Below are 19,822 nucleotides of genomic sequence, written 5' to 3' on the forward strand. Positions count from 1 at the left end.
CTCGTAATATAGTAGGTGTGACAAACCATGGAATTGTATTTAGTTATATCTTAATCGGAGTACATGTAACAGTAATAAGGCTTTTTGTAGAAATTAAAGATAATCAATGGTATAAGAAAGTTGCAGATCACCGAATACCCCCTCTTATAATAATCTGTAAAGCGAATAATTAGACATTTTATTGAAACAAAAACATTAGATTTTAAGGTTTGAAATAGTTTGTGTATGCTTTAAAATATAACTGAAACTTAACTGTTTCAGTTTTTGAAGGGGAACTCAAGTTAATACGAAGGATGTAGGCAACCGGAACAAAAATCATATAAGGTATTCAATAATACTCTAATTATATTTTTTGTCGATATTCAGTATGTATGAGAATCTTTTTGTTTTATCTTAAGCTTAAAAAAATAAGAAAACTTGACACGAAATATGAAGCGATGTCGGTGTCTTTTACTGCAGAACACTAGATCTATACGATTGATTTTAACATTAACAAGAGGCCCAGGGGCCACATCGCTCACCTGAGCAACAATTGCATTAACTCTGATCATATTAGCATTACAGTATCAAAATCAAAATATCTTGACAACTAAGTACAGTAGATCTTGCTAAAAAAATTGAAAATCTGCCAATATTTATCCAAATCTTTTTTGGGGGTAAATACCAAGTCTTTTTTGTTGTTGTACCTGTAAGAAGATTTTTCTCTATCCCTATATACCCCCTCTACTTTGTGGCCCCACTTTTCTCTAGGGAATCATTGTTTCATCAAACTTAAATCTGCATAACCTGATCTTTCACACAAAGTACTGAGTTTTGGACTGAAAACTTCCCAAAATATTTTAAAAGATTTTCTCTATATATTCCTATGTAAAAATTTAACCCGCCATTGTGGCTCCGCCGTACCCCCAGGGACTATGATTTTGCAAACTTGAATTTACACTACCCGAGGATGCCTCTACACAAGTGTAAACTTTTCTGGCCAAATAGGTTTTAAAAAGAACATTTTTTAAAGATTTTCGCTATATATTCCTATGTAAAAATTCATCCCCAATTGTGGCCTCACCGTACCCCAGGACTATGATTTAAACAAACTTGAATACATATGATCTGAGGATGCTTCCAACCAAATTTGGGCTTTCATGGCCTAATAGTTTTGAGTAGATTTTTAAAGATTTTTTCTATATATAAAAATTTATCCCTCATTGTGGCCCCGCCCTACCCCCAGGGACCATGATTTGAACAAACTTGAATCTACACTATCTGAGGATGCTTACACGCCAATTTGAACTTTCCTGGCCTAATAGTTTTGAAAAAATGTTTTTTTTAAAGATTTTCTCTATATATTCCTGTATAAAAATTCATCCCCCAATTGTGGCCCCACCCTACCCCCGGAGACCATGATTTGAATAAAATTGAATCTACACAATCTGAGGATGCTTCCACTGAAATTTGAGATTTCCTGGCCTAATAGTTTTTGAGAAAAAGATTTTTAAAGATTTTCTCTTTATATTCCTATGTAAAAATCCATTCCCCCATTGTGGCCCCGCCATACCCCTGGGGACCATGATTTGAACAAACTTGAATCTACACTATCTGAGGATGCTTCCACTCAAATTTGAGCTTTCCTGGCCTAATACTTTTTGAGAAGAAGATTTTTAAAGATTTTCTCTATATATTCCTATGTAAAAATCCATTCCCCCATTGTGGCCCCGCCATACCCCTGGGGACCATGATTTGAACAAACTTGAATCTACACTATCTGAAGATGCTTCCACTCAAATTTGAGCTTTCCTGGCCTAATATTTTTTGAGAAGATTATTAAAGATTATTTCTATATATTCCTATGTAAAACTTGATCCCCCTATTATGGCCCCACCCTACCCCCAGGGACTATCATTTGAACAAACTTGAACCTACACTACCTGAGGATGCTTCCATTGTTATTTGAGCTTTTCTGGCCGAAGAGTTTTTGAGAAGAAGATTATTAAAGATTATTTCTATATATTCCTATGTAAAACTTGATCCCCCTATTATGGCCCCACCCTACCCCTAGGGACTATGATTTGAACAAACTTGAACCTACACTACCTGAGGATGCTTCCATTGTTATTTGAGCTTTTCTGGCCGAAGAGTTTTTGAGACGAAATTTTTTGAAAAATACCAACAAATTTTCAATAATTCTCAATTATCTCCCCTTTAAAGAGGGCGTGGCCTTTCATTTGAACAAACGTGAATCCCCTTCACCCAGGGAAGCTTTGTGCCAAATGTGGTTGAAATTTGCCGAGTAGTTCTGGAGAAGAAGAAGAAAATGTTCAAAGTTTACAACGACAACGCTGCCTACGCCAACGACGACAGACAACGGACAAATTTTGATCAGAAAGCTCACTTTCAGCTCAGGTGAGCTAAAAAGATTGTATATTATATAAAACTTTTAGAAGTTTTGATGTAGACTTGGAGAAAGCAAAGTGTAACTATATATCTTCATTATAGGTTGAATATAGATAAAATGTGTTTAGAAAGTCAGATCAAAATTACTTTAAAAATGTAATCATACATAAATTAAAAATTAAAACGAAAACAAAATATTTTCAATATTATTACACTCTGTGTTTTAATGCAAATGATTCATGTTAAATAAAAGGCATGACAAACATTTACTTGTATTTTGAACCTTAGGATATCAACTTAGTTTAGTTTATCTCCGATTTGGAGCACCTATTGAAAACCCTCTTGAATTATGTCTAGTTCGTAAACATACATAAGCGATGTTTAATAATATTTCCCTTGAATACAATTGTTACCGATTTGTTATCTGACATTGTAAATAAAACGCACATACTTCAATTTGACGAGATATATTCAACAATATCCTTCGTATCTTAGTGCATAAAGTTTGATAAGATAGCCATCCGACAATTCCATACAGAATTGAATATAAATCCTGCGTTTATTAGTAGGGGGTTAACAACAATTCCCGTGAGATAATTTTGTGTTAGAAAATTTAGATAAAAGTAAGATAAAAAGATGTCTCATCTTTCATTATTCGTCCTGGTCAAAATCAAAAAGCAATATTTATTTGACATGTATTATTATTCTGTAAGTTTTGGAGATCAGCATATGGATTGATCACTTTGGTATTGTTAAAATAGCCTTGGTCTGATCGCCTAATTGCTACAGTTATTTTCCATTATTTGCAATAAAAGATATATTTAATCTCAACATGGGTGTTTGAGTTTATATTTTTTATTCAGCAAAAAACATAGCTGCAGTGAGTTTGTGCAGCATGAGAAAACAGAAAGGAGTTTATTGTTAAAAAAGCAGAACAAAACAAACAAATCAGAACATCAAATCTGCTTTCCAAAAAGAACAAGTTTATTATATGATTGGTCGAGGCGTGTTGTAAGTGTATTTTTTAAAATCTTTTTATTGCAGACAATGCTTTTCGATCTAACGAAATACATATATATATTACAGAAAGGATCGTCGATATTAAGGATCACTCAATATAGCTAATCAATTGCGCTATTCTTCTTTAAAAAATGCGAAATACAGTTTTCTAATTATCTTCTGTCAAGTGATGCTGCAGTTTCTTATGAGGTACATGTATCTTTGTTCTGAAACTAAAAACAAGTTTCTTAAGGATATATATCTTCAGAATGTTATAAGAAGCAAAATGAACCAGAGAGAGAGAGAGAGAGAGAGAGAGAGAGAGAGAGAGAGAGAGAGAGAGAGAGAGAGAGAGAGAGAGAGAATGGTGCAATATAAAAAGGTTTACACAGGTTTTGGCTGACTGTCTGGTTTACGAATGTCCTGAAAATTTGCCAGCCTAGAGTAAGTAAAAAATAATAAATTAACAAATATTAATGGATTATAATATGATCTGAATATGAACCATTTTAGAAAAACAATAGTTTTGTTTAAAATTGCAACTTCAAAACTATGATCAATATTTGTTTTTATTAGCAATTATATATCACTGTTTTCATTATATAATGATAAATACTGGTATAAGCTTTATTTACCATGAATGATCAACGTCTTTATATCGTCTTCTTTTTGCAAGGAAGAAAAGTAAAGTCAAAACCCCTGCTATCAACATTAACATCACCAAAATGGCCATCAGTGAACAAGAGTACTGATTTATGAGGTCTTGGCAATCGAACCGTGAGGAGCACGAATGGTCGGTACATTCATCAATTTCTGTTAAAGAGGTATACAGTCACATTAAAGATAGTGAGTTTGATTGTAAAATAGTTAAAATCATTACCAATTTTATGACGCGGCATAATACATGTAATCTAGCCTTACATATATGCTAATATGTACATTGAATGATAGTTAAGCATAATAAAGCATGAAACAATTACAGTGGAGCCTTAGTTAATCACGGACACTATTGATGCAAAGTCCAATCGTCCGAAAAAGTGAAGCGTCCGGATATCTTAAATGTGTTTATTGTTGTCATTAATTACAATGTATTTTATTTAAAATGGCCCCGTTGTTAATACTGTAAATGTTGTCTATACCTTTCATACTAAATAGCAACAAATAAAAGTTGTCCCTTGACATTTTTTAATACAAAGAACCCCGCTTTATATTCTTATTTTTACAGGAAATATTAAATGGACTATAATAATAACGGAATATGAATTGTGTAATTGTGTGATATGTGCTCATTTACGTTTTGTTTTTCAATTATCTATCTATGGACGCACCAGTTTCCACAATAATTGATCATTTAGCTTTAAAAATTATTTATTTTATTCTTTAAAAAGGTTCGACTTCATTGATAAAATTAAAATATTTACTAACTGGAAAATTGTAAGATACTCAAATGCATTAATGATAAGTTGACATGCTTTGATTTTTTTTCTATACTTCCGGTTTTGACTTTATCCATCAAGGCATTCATGAAACAATTCGTTTTAAAATAAGTTTTAAATATGGCAGAACCACAAAGCTGTTTAAAACTTTCCAGTTTTTTTTATATAGTAAGCATATTCTTTCTTTAAAATGAAAGGATGTTGAAAAAAGCGATGTCACTTGACAGGTGCACAGGTTATGATATCAAAACCAATTGCAGTTTAGCATGACTAACTTATCTGGCCAGCACTGTTAGTAATTTAAAAGTGATTTGAGAAGTCATGGTGCTTATACAAGATACATGTATACATGGGGGTTTAGCGGGTAATAAAAGTTATGGAACTCCAATGAAAGGCATTATCTTTCTCTCGTAATAAGCGGTTAAATGAAGCAAAATTTATAGTTAAACTGTGCTTTGTTAAAAAAAACAGACCGTCCGGATCCGGAAAGCGGGATTTCGAATTAAAAAGACAAAATAACGTATAAAAAATCTGTTCCCAAATAAAATCACTAGTAAAATGAAGCGTGTGGATTTATGACGTCCGGATATTGGAAGTGCCACTGTTTTCACATTTACTTGTACTTACATGTAATTCATAAATACAATGAATAGACACATATTTACCTATCTGACATTGATATCCACTGTATCCTGCCACACAAGTACAGTCGTAATGATTGACATGATCATTACACGTTCCTTGATTCTGACATGGGCTACTGCCACACTCGTCAATGTCTATCAGTTACATGCAAAGCATACAATATGTTAATGGCATAAGTCAATGTCAATTAATCACTATCGTGTATAAACTTTTTAAAATGTATGTAACATAAAACTTGATATAAACATACGTCTTTCATTTTAAACGATTGTATTTGTACCTTGATTTGTTTGTATACTTTACGTACACATGTATTACTTTAAATAACGAACAATCATTTTTTTTAACGAGATCATTCTCACCTTTATCACAAACATTTCCAGTGTACCCAGGTAGACAGTTGCACCCATAGTTCTGTGTTATTTTTCGTCTAACACATGTTCCACCATTCTTACACGTAGAGCTGTTACATGGACTAATATCTGCAAAGGAATTTCGGTTACCTCTATTTTACATTTTTGATCAAAATGAACTAAAATATTTGAATACTTTATTTAATAACGAACTTAATAACGAACTATTATTTCTTAACGATATCATTTTCACCTTTATCACAAACTATTCCAGTGTATCCAGGTAGACAGTTGCACACATAGTTTTGTGTTATTTTTTGTAACCTCTATTTTACATTTTTGATCACAAGGAACTAAAATATGTTGGTACTTTATTTTGTTAATTGAACTAGAGTTATATGCACAAAGAAAAAAACATACTAGATTCGATTTCGTTACGAGTAACAAATAGGTCGTAAATTCCTTTATACCTGTAGGTAATAAATGAGTTAGGAAATATTTGTTTTTAATCAGATTTTGTTGCGATCTTAACTTTTGTAATGAATAACAAAATCTATATCGTTTTTAAGTTATTTGTAATAGAGTTCACGGATCTTTTAGCCACTAGTATAACGAGCCAGTCCCCTTTTCTTGATTTCGTAAAAAAAATTGATACTCAACCTCTTCTGTTATATATTTTCAACAGAATATCAACTAATAAAACGATAGATATAAAAAAAAAATGAAAATTTTTATTCAAATTCGTACTGATTTTCGTGTCTAGGTGAGCTCCAAGAAATGATGACACTAGCGTAAAACAAATAAATAGTACACAACTTCAAACAATTGTCTACCTAACCTGAAAACTTCATAGTCTTATTGCTCATAGTCTGAAATCAGCTCTGCACAAAAGAGGTTGCAAAAAATACAAAATTGGCCGTAAATCGAGACCGGAAATAAGAGCACAATTTTTTTTAAAAGTGTATTAAATTTACATCAAGTCCAATCATCTGTAAATTAAAAATGGTTGAAATCAGTCGATTAGTATCTGGGAAATCGAGTGCACACAATTTGAAAAAAAAAGAAGAAACAGTACGAAATTTTTTAAAGCAACTAGATACGATCTCGTTACGAGTAACGAGTAGATCTTCCGTTTGATTATTTGAAAGATACGATGAAATGTCGATAAAACTTTAGACCCCCCCCCACCTCCATTTTAAGACAAAGTGTAGGATTTCCAAAATCTTTGACAATGCTTAAAATATTGTTTTTGATCAAAGTTTCCAAGTTTTCAGTCCTCTGAAAATCCCTAAATATGTCATACATTGGTATGGCAATGCTTTTTCAAACAGATATTGCTACGATCAACAACTCTGCTACCATAATGCATCAAAAATATTTATCGTTTTTTAGCTATTTGCAATAGACTTTACGAGTCTATTGAACTCTAATTAAAAGGACCAGCCATTTTTTGTGATTTCGTTGAAAAAAGAATTAATTGATACTTTATCACTTTTGTTATACACGTCTTAACAAAAAATCAACGGATAAAAATGTACAGATCAAAACATATGAAATTTTCGAGCCAAGATGAACTCCAATAAAGGGCTACACTGGCGTAAAACAACTAAGTAGTTCACAACTCTAAAGTCTACCTTTTCTGAAAATTTCATAGTTATCTCTCTCTGATAGTTTCTGAGATCATCTCTGCACAAAAATAGGTTGTAAAAAATTACAAAATCAGCCGTAATTCAAGACTGGAAGTGACAACAGGAATAATTAAAAAATGTATTCAGTTTTCATCAAGTCCAAACATATGTAAAAATTATTAAAATCAGTCGAATAGTTTTTGAAAAATCGTGAGCACAAAATTTGGAACAAAAAATAAGAAGAAACAATACGAAAACAGTAAGATCGTCCGTTGGAAAAGGAAGACCTTAACTAAATATTACTTCTAAAATACACTTAAATATAAAATATGTATAACTGTGATAAATTCTGGTAACTTACCCTTGACAACTAATGTAATGCATCTTGACTCGCTCGTTTTTCTGTAAAATAAACTTCGTCATTTATTTTGAATTTTAAAAAAATAAGCAAAACTATAGTCGGACAGATTGAAATAAGTTTGTGAACTTATTTCAACAATGCTCTTAAATTAAAACTTTTTTCATTTTTTAACCTTTTTTTTTGTCAAAGAAAAAAAGTGGACAATTTGCAAAGCATACTGAAATTTCAAATCTTTCTATATATCAGGTAAAATAGTTGCAAGTTTTGTCAAGTGTAGTGATATATATATATATGTTTTATTTATGCTCCGTTTAGCTATATAAAGTTGAAATCTATAATTTACTGTATATTTGTCGATAGATAAGATTAATGTTGTAAAAAAATATCCAGTCGTTGTTCTGAACAATAAGAAATCACGATCATTTAATTTGTTTGCTCTTGACCCCTTTACATGGAAGCGTGGATTATAGTAGTGTCTGCATAAAAGGCCCTCTCATCAATTGTTCAGCAAATAGCGGATAAACTATGTTCAAATCTCTTCTTAAAATGAACAAAAAGTAAAGAACCGAACTTTTCGAGTGATGTTTTAAAAAAATGTTAATTTCTAAAAATTGACAAAAAAACCCCCAAAAATACTATGATATCATGCATTCATTAAGATGAGGTATTCAATAAATTTTCAATTTTATCTTAAAGATTTACTGAAGTGATAAAAGTCAGTCGACTCAGAGTTTATACTATTTTATATGGAATGCAAGTTGTCAGGATAACAAATATACAAATTTTTCATCAATACCTTACATGTGTAACACATCCAATAATTAAAGCAAACGAATTTAACAGCAAAAATTAATGAAGAAATCACATTTACCCAGCATTATCCTTTGCAACGGCACAAACAAGATGGAACCCTACTTGGTTTTGTTGTGGTATCCACGATGTATTGACAAATGAGTAATTAATGTACAAGTTAGACTGAACTGGTGTGTAGTCCATTCCTGCCGGGACAGTCAAGTCAATATTTGATATTCTAAAATAAATCACGTACTTTGCAAATCCAATTTTATTGAGAAATTTCATGTAAAAACCGGATAAAATTGTTAAAAAATTTCACAGAATTAGAGATTGTTTTAGATATGCAAAAGCCTAATTGATTTTATTTAATAGGCAAACATCCTTTTAATGCTCATTGAATTAAATTCGAGTAACTGTGGGTTATTGCCATTTTATTCAATTAACGTAAGTATCTTTAAAGACACTTTGCAGTTACCCTCTGTTTGAAGATGCAAAGAAGGATATGTTTACATCTTTCAAAATATCTGTGTGAAGTATGGTTCCTTCTACCAGAGTGGGTCTTACGAACCGTGGTTTATCCGTACAGTTGACAGAAGGTAGAACTGGTGTCTCCACAATGAACTAAAACCGTGCATACCATTTATTTTAACATAAGAATCATTTTTATCGTCAATATAAACCAATTGTCTTAAATTTCAAAATTCATAGAATAGAGGGTATTTAAAAAAAAATTATAGATAAAGAATGTTAAATAGCGATATATGATCAATCGTCTTACTTGTAATGTTATTGTTGATAAAGGACTAGTTGTTAAATGAATACTGCCATCAACAGAAATATTAGACTTCGGATAATCCTCAACTGTTACTGCAACTGCAAAAGTTCCGTTCGATGTGTGGTTTGCCATGAACCTTATCGTACAATTGTCCTGAAATTTTAGATACAAGCTATGTAAAAAAATGATTTCTTGTAGATGAGGCAACATATCATGTCGACGTAAAGTTATATCATTTAAAACTCTATAAAATGGCAATTATTTCTCATTTAAATGTTTGCATAGGTAATGTTAGCTAAAACAATTTAAATATACTCGGTTGGAATTGACAATCTAAAACAGTTTTGAAATTTATCTAAATATTTTTTTTATCACGCACCCGATTTTCAAATTCAACTAACTACGCCTTAATCCGGTCGTTGAGATGGTTCTTATCTTAATGCTGTTAATCATAGTAATATTAGTAAAAAAAAAATGATAAATGAAACTCTTTTGAAATGAAAACTTACATAATCAATAGTGGCATATGGTAAGCCCTCACAAATCGACATACACTCGGTACCATTGGCCCAGCGGCATCTAACTTCATCACCGTCAGGATCCACAACAGGAATACTAATTTCATTGTCACATCCATACTGAGCACTGAGTACAGAAACTAGATAAGTTAAACTTTTCTCATATAGTAGAATCATAAGTCTAGAGAAGGTTATACCATGTGCATAAGTTATCTATTCAGCATTAGATAACCTGAATTTAATGTTTTTGATCTGTATTTAATTCTTTTCAAGGAATGGTATATTGATAAAATCATAGTTTCATTATTCAATTATATTTTTTTTATAGACCGGTTCCATGAAGATACATGTATGAAGACAATATACTTTTAAAAAAGAAGAAGAAGAAAACATTACACATAGATAGGCTTGCCAGTCGTGATGGGACTTAAATTAGGTTTGTTTGTGTCATTTCTTGTTGAAAGATTAACAACAGTGCCAATAGACCATCTCCCTGGCGAACCATAGCTCATATTTACCCAGTCACTTCCCGTAAATCTAATGAATGCAAAATGGAAAATATTTGATAATGACGTCAACATTGCTTACAAATCGTTTATGTATGTTTGACATGAAACATAAAATATGCACACATAACTTGCACAAGTTCACTTTTAACTGCATTTATATAACCTCAAATACCATGAGATTTTTAAATTTACATAAAGAGGCTACATGCAACTGAACGAGGCCAATGCATGATATTCATTTTAGACAAATGAACTTGGGATTCTACACGTAATAGTAATATAAAATATCATATAGTTGTCTGTCAAAATCATTAGGGTTTGTACAAAAATACTGAAAACAAAGAAGGATCTAGGAAACGGCTGCTGTGTCGGTAGCGGGGGCCAAATAAAAAAAAAAAGTTGGGGAAAATACCTTTTCCAAGTCGTGTTCTTACAAATTTATTCTTACAAACATAATAGCTCTTCAACCAAATACACTTTGCGCAAAGTTTCGTACTAAGTTTAACAAAAGTTAATATAAAAGATAAGATTTCAAATAAAACAACGACAATTTCTACAATTTTTACAAAGGCATGGAATGTCTAATCAAACGAGACAAGAAATACAGTTAAACTCTTCTCAGATCTATCAGTGTGTAATAATAGTTTGGTTAAAAAACATCACATATTTAAGAAATGAACCAGCCGAATGATTTTGTAATGAATTTAAAACATTAAAAATTACCTACTCAACTGTGTATGGGCCAATTCCTGGAAAAGTATAGGTGAATGTGTTCTCTCCTTGCTCCCAATTCTCAGACTCACTAGCTCCTGTACATATATAACTGGTGTTGGCAATATTTCGGGGTGTAGAACATCCAGCTGTACATTTCCAATAATAAGGAATTACCTCGTCGATAAACTGGCCAATTCTCTCAGCAGTACATCCCGGACCTCTGTTATATGCCCATCCAAGCTTGAATGAAAACTCAACCTACAGAAATCAGTTTGAAAAAAGTCATTTGATTCTGGCTCTCGATAACGGTCTGTTATCAAATCAATGAAATTATAATAAATAACCTCTGTTCCATTGCCAATAGGTTTCCAACTTATTGTTCCTCCTCTAAAGTGAGTAGCACCAATTCCATGATGGAGAGAAAAAATAACATAAAATACCTGTATAACAGTCAAATGCATCACTACAAAAAATTCTCTCTTCTTATTTTGAGAGCTAACGTAAACTTAAAACTATCTTATCAAGAAGCACTGTATTATATCTAAATATTTGCATGTAAAATATTAATGCGCGCTTTTAGTAACTTTGATAGTAATGTGACTTTACTATCCTTAATTTATCCTTAATTATCCTTAAGGTAATTATAAGTAATTCAAAACGTAATTGCATGCATGGTGTTTTCTTGACGATGTTGATTCTCAAACGTTTTCATCAACATTAACTTTCTTTTAACTTGATTTCCACTCGTTGCTTTGAAACAAGTTCCGCTCTAATTATAATTATTACCAAATACAACAAAGAAAATCAAATTTATTTTTCTTGAACAGTTTGATTTATGAATGACAGTTATTATCAGTTTTCTGTAATAAAGTGTAATATATATTGCCTGGCATTCATTTTCGACTGGATGTATTTCCATTTCTGTACCATGCTTTTACTTAAATTATTTTTCAGTTAAATAATGGATCTTGAGATGACCTTTACAATAATATTTAAATCAGGAAATAGGATTTTCCAATAAAAAAATAATCTGCTTTTGATATTTAGAAAATAGTTTAAATGGTTTAATAATAATTTTCCTCCAATTGTTAAGATATCTGTAACTCATTCTCGTAATTTGGTAGGTTTCACAAACTATGGAATTGTTTTTAGTTATATCTTAGTCGGAATAAGAATAAGAAGGATTTTTGTAGAAAGTAATGATAAAAAATGGTATATGATAGGTGCATATTACAGACAAACCCCTCTAATAATAATCTGTACAGTTGATTTTTGGATTGTCGATATTTCAAGAAAGTATACTTAGAGTTAAAAATGACAATAACAAATTTTCGACCGGTCGCATCTGCCGTGTGCTCATTGTCAAGATCATGAACAACGGAAGATACCGTAGTTAGTCCGGTGTAGTAATAATGCTCTAACAAGTATAGCAAATAATGTAACATTTTATTGAAAACATAAACATTGAGTATTTAGGTTTCATATACTTTTGTTTACTTAGAAATATAAGTGAAATCAAATTGTTTTAGTTTGTTGAGGGGGGACTCAAGTAAATACCAAGGATGTAAACAACCGAAACAGGTATCATATAAAACATTGAATAATCATACTGTAATTTTTTTGTTTGGATATTCTGTATGTGTACGAATCATTTTGAATTTTTTCATGTTAAGCTTCACTAAGAAAACTTGACATAAACTATGAGGCGATGTCTAAAACAAAAACAAAACATGTTCTACATTTTAACTCCCTGTGTGCAAATATTTCATGTTAGATAAAAGGGATGACAACCATTTTATTTGTATTTTGAGCCTTAGGATATCAACTTAGTTTAGTCTATCTCGGGTTTGAAGCACCTATTGAAAACCCCCTTAAAATACTCCTAGTTCATAAATATACCTAAGCAATATTTCAATACTATTCTTCTTGAATATAATTGTTACTGATTTGTTATCTGAGATTGGAAATAAGACATACTTCAATTTGACGAGATATATTCAACAATATCCTTCGTATCTTAATGTATAAAGTTCGATAAGATAGCTTATCTTAACCCATCCGACAATTCCATACAGAATAGGAATATGAATTTTGCTTTATTAGTAGTTGGTTAACCACAAATCCTGTGAGACAATTTTTTGCAGGACAGTTTATATTAAAGTTAGACGAAAAGAGGTCTCATCTTTCATTATTCGTTACCGTCAACATAAAAAACAATATTAGTTTGACATGTATTATTCTGTAAGTTTAGGGGATCAGCATATTGATAGGTCATTTTGGTATTGTGAAAATAGCCTGTAAATCTGATCGCCTATTTACTATAGTTATTTTCTATCATCAGCAATAAATGACATATTTAATCTCAACATGGGTATTTGAGTCATTATTTTATACTTAACAACTTAACAAGCAAAAAAGAAAAAAAATTATGAAAGTTTATACCCAAAAATATCTTCAGCAAGAGCACACAAAATATGGGACCCAATTTGGTTCGGTTGTGGCGTCCACATCGATCTTACGAACATTGTTTTATTACGTGAAGGGTTAACTTGATGAGGTGTATACGTCATACTTGCTGGTGTTGTCAGGCCAATTCCCGTGATGCTATACATGGTCAAGTAAGCAATGATATTACAGAAATAAAATATCACACAAAAAAAAAATTCAAAATGTCAAAATATCAAAGATGTTGTAAACCTTAAATCAAGACAATGAATGACATAACTATATATTTGAAACTTTCAAGTTATCAATGATAATGTAATTGGGACAAAAAAAACTAACATAAATTATTAACATCACTTTTGCCAAAAACGTAAAATGATACGTTCAATGCTTTAAGGATATCTACATGGACGGTGAATCCTTGTTAGCTAAAGTAGGGCTAACGAAAACAGGTTTGTCGTTACAATTTACTGTTAGTGGAGGTGTCTTAACAAGAAAATGTGAAGTAGATAATGAAGACAGAAATGTTAACAATCAATGGATACATTTCTTATTGTGTCCCTCTATGGGTAGAGGGAAACTTTAAATAAAAGATTAAAAAAGAACTCTTTGACGTTGATTTTTTAAAAAAAATTTTCAATGCTTTATTGATTACTCGATGCATTTTAACTTTTATTTAATGAAATCTGAATTTAAAATGTATTAGCCTAATGTACAGCAAAACTCGGTTATAACGAAGTCACTGGGACCTAAGAAATTACTTCGTTATATCCGTAATTCGTTATAACCGTATAAAAAATTCATGAAATTTACATAGCTGGGGATCCAAGATGACTTCGCTATATCCGTAAATTCGCAATATTCGTGTTCGTACTAAATGAGTTTCACTGTATTACCCCAAAGTCTAAGATAGAACGTCATCGATAATGATAACAATCACTGTATAAGATTTAAGGTTGACCTAATTTACCTGTAAGGTTACAGTTGAGAGAGGACTGGCGGTAGAGTATACATGACCCCTGATTGATATATTAGATTTTGGAATATCCTCTACTGTTACCGCAAAAGCAAACGTTCCGTTGGATGTGTGCGTGGCTGAAAATCTTATTGTGTACGTGTTCTACAAATTTCATTATCAAGTTGAATTATATACACAAGGTGATGTTCGTATCTTTTTTTTCTTTGAATAATCTTTTTGATTTTCAATTAATTGTCACATATTGTGACGATCATATCTATCTATAGTTATACCTATACATAGTTTGATGTAGCTTAACCACTTAATTGTACATATCAAAATATAAAGCTACTACAGATTATTTGATTGAATGATATCAGCTCGCAGCGATCAAAAAACTGGTTACATGTACATAGTCATGTTATTTATAAACTAGAAACACAGTCTAAATATTTAACTGTTATAGTCAACATCAGACACTTTTGTACAGTCAGAAAAATGTAAAGAACGACAGGGATGTGATGTTATTTTAATAAATTATAAAGCATGAATGAAAAAGAAAATCATATTCAGGTTGTCTCTGTCGTCTTGAAACAAGGTCGTCTCTGTCAAAATAAACAAAGTTTGTTATAGTTCTTAAACATTCTTTGATATATAAAAGCCATTACATGCATTGCTGTTTGTCCTTCTGATGGACATGGTGTGCTCAAATAATCACTCATTCCCTGTTTATTTTAGCCTTGGAATACAATTTGTTAATTTATAGTTATAGCTTTTAGTGTTTGCGTGTGTGCTTCGCGGTTAAGAGAGGGTAAAGTGACCAAAATTATGTTATATTACTTAAAAAACGTTGAATTTAAATCAAATTCTTAACTATGATTCTCAGTAATGATTTAACAATCTCTAGATCTGCAATTACCTATTCTTAGAATATGAAGTAAGTTATAATAAATGCTTTTCAAGAGGAAAGCAATATTTGATGGTTACATCAGTTTTATTACATTTACAAGATCATTGCAATGTAGCTGAATGCGTTTAAAAAGGCATACGTATATCATTATTTTGATAGTATATTGTAACATTTGCTTACAATATATGCTACAAATATTCTTGTTTGTAAATTAAGCCTTTTTCTACACATTTAAACAAATCACATTTTAAAAAAATGTTTTTTTCTGTAGAATTTATAAATTGATAAATTTAACGTACATTATCAATGGCAGCATTAGACAATGCATCACAGATAGACACACACTCCGTACCGTTTTACCATTGACATCTTACATTATCACCATCAGCATCAACAACCGGGATAACAATTTCATTTTACAGCCGTATTGCGCTCTGCGTAAAAATCATTAAGAGAGAGAGAGAGAGAGAGAGAGAGAGAGAGAGAGAGAGAGCAATTAAGTTTTGCAATATAGGCAAATTCCTATACAAAAAAGTTCATAAGAATATTCGAAATATCAATGACACTGAATTCATTAAAAAAAATAACTTACCTGTTTGTTGGCTTGCCAGTTGTCATGGGGCTTGTGTTTGGTTGACTTTTCTTCTTGCTAGATAAACAATAGCGCCAATGAACCTGCTCCCTGGCGAACTGTAACTAAGAGTCACCTAGGCACTACCTTTAAATCTAAAAGACACTTTTTTATATGTTCACTTTATGTCGTAACTAGTTATCTTATTTAAAAAGGACTTATTAGCCACCAAGTGACGAAAGAGATTTGTTCAAGATGAGTATTCCTTTTCGTTACGGTACATATGAGTAACTTGTTTTAATGGACAATCACTCCACCTTGTAGGGACCAATTCCTGGAAGAGTATATGTGAATGTTCTCTCTCCTTGTTCCAAGTTTTCTGATTGACTGGCACCAGTACATACGTAATTTGCATTAGCAATATTTACTGTCGAATTATTATTTTATATTATATGGGGTTAAATCCTGGTCCTTGACCGTAAGCCCAACCAAGTTTTAACGTAGATTTCTGAAAAGACTCATGTGTTCAAAGACGGTATTAAGGAAATACTTGTCTCATTTTTTTTTATGGTATCAAAATCTGATTTCGTGATTAGAATACAAAACATTTGTCAGTTTGTTCAATGGCAGCACTACAAGCTAAAGATATGGACACTAAACAAAAACAATCTATAGTATTCAAACACAATGTTTGCCAATATAAGTCATATTTTAGATCCATATTAAAATGACGACAAAATCGAAGCAAAAAAATTGTATTGCATGTTTGAATCAAAGAGAACTCAAATCTTATTTAATGCTTCACTATCATTTCTGACGCGTTTGATGTAGAGGTTTTCTGGGATTGAGCCAAGGGAATGTGTAAATTTCATAACAATAAGAATAAAATGAAAAGGAAGACTATATGCATTGGATGAGAGTTGATTTTTTAGCAACCCCTTATGGCATTTATGCACTGTGGATGCATATTTTGATATGTTGACCTCTGGACTCATTTGATAAATGGTTCCGCAACGTTTAGAAAATTGACCAAATGCTAACTATTTGGTTATGCATCGAAAGCATATTTGGTATCAAAATGTATTTTAAAATCGAAATTGTACCAAGAATAAAGGTAAATGATTTGTCAAAGCATGGTATATCAGTCTTTAGCCTCTACCTAAATTTGGTTACAGGGCTTCATGGACATAAATTATCCTTGAGGAGAACTCTGCTAAAGCTCTTAGCCTCCACAAGCCTCTCTCTTGCTACAAGTTTCTCTACTGTGCCCATTTCTTGTCTGATGTTCTTAAACAGCTATGTTTCCTTTGTAAACAGTTTAAGAGATCTGACATTGACTTCTCCTCTGTTAATCCTCTTCTGCATTCCACTGTTTCTGTTCTAGAGAGGTTAAGGGATTCTAAAGATGGAAATGTCCTGTCTTCTTTCCTACAGCAAGCTCCTTCTTCTCCATCTGTTGACTCCTCTGGACTATGCACTTTTGATTTCAAAGGTCACTGTATTAGAGATAGTTCAAAACAGAGGGCTGAGGCTGTTTCAGCATGTGAGAAGTTTGTTTCAGGTGTCATTGCTAACTTAAGGGATAGGTTTGTTAGTGAAGGGGATGGTAAGGTCATGTCAGCTTTGTGTTCTATCTTTGATCCTTCTTTCATTTCTTCCACAATCCCTCCTTCTCAGGAGACTTTGACAACTCTGTCTGATTTCCTACAGAAGTGTTCTTTTTCCAATGCAGAGGATTTATGTTCTGAAGTAGTTGGGTTTCATGAATTTGTTAGGCATGTAGGTAGTAGTGCAGGATTGGCCTCAGTTAAGGATATAGCTCAGTTTAGTTTTAGGCATAGTTCAGTTTACCCAGTGGTAGGATATTTAGGTAGGAGACTGTTGGTTCTTCCTGTATCGACTGTTGACTGTGAGAGGGGCCTCTCCAGACAGAATCTCATCAAAACAGACCTGCGCAACTCCTTGAAGATAGAGTCCTTATCCAACATTATGATGATAGCCCTAGAGGGACCCACATCAGAATCTTTCCCATTTGAGGATGCCTTCAGCAAGTGGGCCAGTGTAAAGACAAGAAGAATATTGTGAACAGTGAAATGTGACTGATGTGATTATCTATTGGACTTTTCATAGACTTTCTTAATCTTAACTGTGAAATGTGTGACTTTGGTGTGTTATTTATTGACTATTTCCTTTTGTTGTGCTATGAGTTTATGAATGAGATTAATAAATAAAATTATTTATCTTTATTTGGTCTTCTTTTTTTGTTTTAAGGTTTTGTTTAGAATGATCAAAGATCAGTATATTCCATTATTCAATTGGAGAAATATTAATTTTATTTAAGAATAATTTCTGATAGCAACTGTGAACATATGCATGCTGTTGCAGTGTGAGTTAAATTATGGTAAAAAAACAGCTGCAAAAATAAAGGTTAAGTTGTTTAGTTGGTTATCAGTAAAAAGAATACATGTAATAAGGTATGCGGATAGTCCGATACGCCGCGCAAGGTTGCGACACATTATTTTGGTCCAGTGTGAGCCCTGCATAATAACCATGCATTTTGTTTTCTATATATTATTTATGTGAGTGAGAAAAAGATTTTCTGTGATTTGATACATTTTCACTATATGGTCATATTGGCCTCGCCCAAAGGCCCCAACCCTTGACCCATGAGACAAACATTTAACAATTTTGGGGGTGGGCTTCATGAATATCAGATTAATGCATTCAGTTTATATCCCACTACTGGGAGTGGAGAAGAAGATTTTCTAAGATTAAATAAATTTTAACTATATGACCATATTGGTCCCGCCCTAGGGCCTAAACCGTTGGCACCATATTGGTCCCGCCCTAGGGCCTAAACCGTTGGCACCGGGGCAATGATTTTCACAATTAAGGCAGAGGGCTTCATAAACATAACCGTACCCTAGGGCCTGAACCCCTGACCCAAGGACCATAAATTTCACAATTTAGAGATGGGCTTCATGAAAATCACAACGATGCACTTAGTTTTTCCAAAATGTGGGAGTGGAGAAGATTTTGAAAATGAGGCCGGGTGGTAAGGTAAAAAATTTCACAATTTACATTCCTCTTATTAAGGTTTTCCGCTCTCAGCGGAAAACCTTACTATTATTCTGAAAAATTTTCAAATTTCTTATTATTTTTTTTTTCTTCTAGACGCCAACTTTGATCCTTAATATCTCGCTCGTTTGTTCACCGATTGTTTTGAAATTTTCAGGACTGATAACATGCCGCGTGATGTTGTCGTTGCATATTTTAGTTGAGGAAAATCCCTATCCAGTTTTGAGTTATTCCCCTTTTAGTAAAATTTAACGACTTCTTTTGTCCAGGGGGTTTAGCTTTAACGATGACTGGCAGAGTCTCAAAGATGGGCTGGTTTGGAAGCTAATACATTGAATTTGTGCGAGATATATTTTATTTATTATTTAAATGCAAATAAAAGGGGTGGTATAGATGTTGAAACAAAGGTAAGAAAAAAAATCAAAAAAATTCGCGCATTTTCCGAGTTAGTTTTCTACCTGATAAAAATTTGTTATAACATGTATTTTAAAAGTTCTTGGTCTTACCCAGACCTTTCATTCGGTATACCGAAAAAGGGGCTGGCCCTTATAATTAGGGAGTTAGAGGCGTCCAAAGTTTCTTGTCAATAACTTAAAAAGGAATAAACATTTCTAATGCATTATTGAAGCAAAGTTGTAAAGAAATTTATTTTGAATCCTTCTATAGTATTCAATTTAATGTTTTCGTAATTTATAGTCAGTATTTGCAGAAAGAATTGTTGTCAGTTCGGTCCATTTTT

At 32.2% G+C, this 19,822-nt stretch overlaps 1 protein-coding gene across 1 annotated transcript; it reads right to left on the minus strand.

Moving 5' to 3' along the window:
• Positions 1 to 2,774: 2,774 nt before the first annotated feature.
• On the minus strand, positions 2,775 to 11,596 carry LOC105341136 (uncharacterized). The gene is made up of 13 exons (XM_066081212.1): positions 11,466 to 11,596; positions 11,135 to 11,379; positions 10,295 to 10,435; positions 9,890 to 10,025; positions 9,384 to 9,533; positions 9,081 to 9,226; positions 8,682 to 8,840; positions 7,811 to 7,851; positions 5,831 to 5,950; positions 5,489 to 5,602; positions 4,023 to 4,200; positions 3,776 to 3,826; positions 2,775 to 3,620 (listed from the first exon to the last, which is right to left on the minus strand). The coding sequence occupies exons 1-13, from the start codon at positions 11,580 to 11,582 to the stop codon at positions 3,557 to 3,559; spliced, it is 1,662 nt and encodes a 553-aa protein (XP_065937284.1). The 5' UTR covers positions 11,583 to 11,596; the 3' UTR covers positions 2,775 to 3,556.
• Positions 11,597 to 19,822: the final 8,226 nt, after the last annotated feature.

Source organism: Magallana gigas, chromosome 4, assembly GCF_963853765.1.
Source record: "Magallana gigas chromosome 4, xbMagGiga1.1, whole genome shotgun sequence".
NCBI classification, from domain to species: Eukaryota; Metazoa; Mollusca; class Bivalvia; order Ostreida; family Ostreidae; genus Magallana; species Magallana gigas.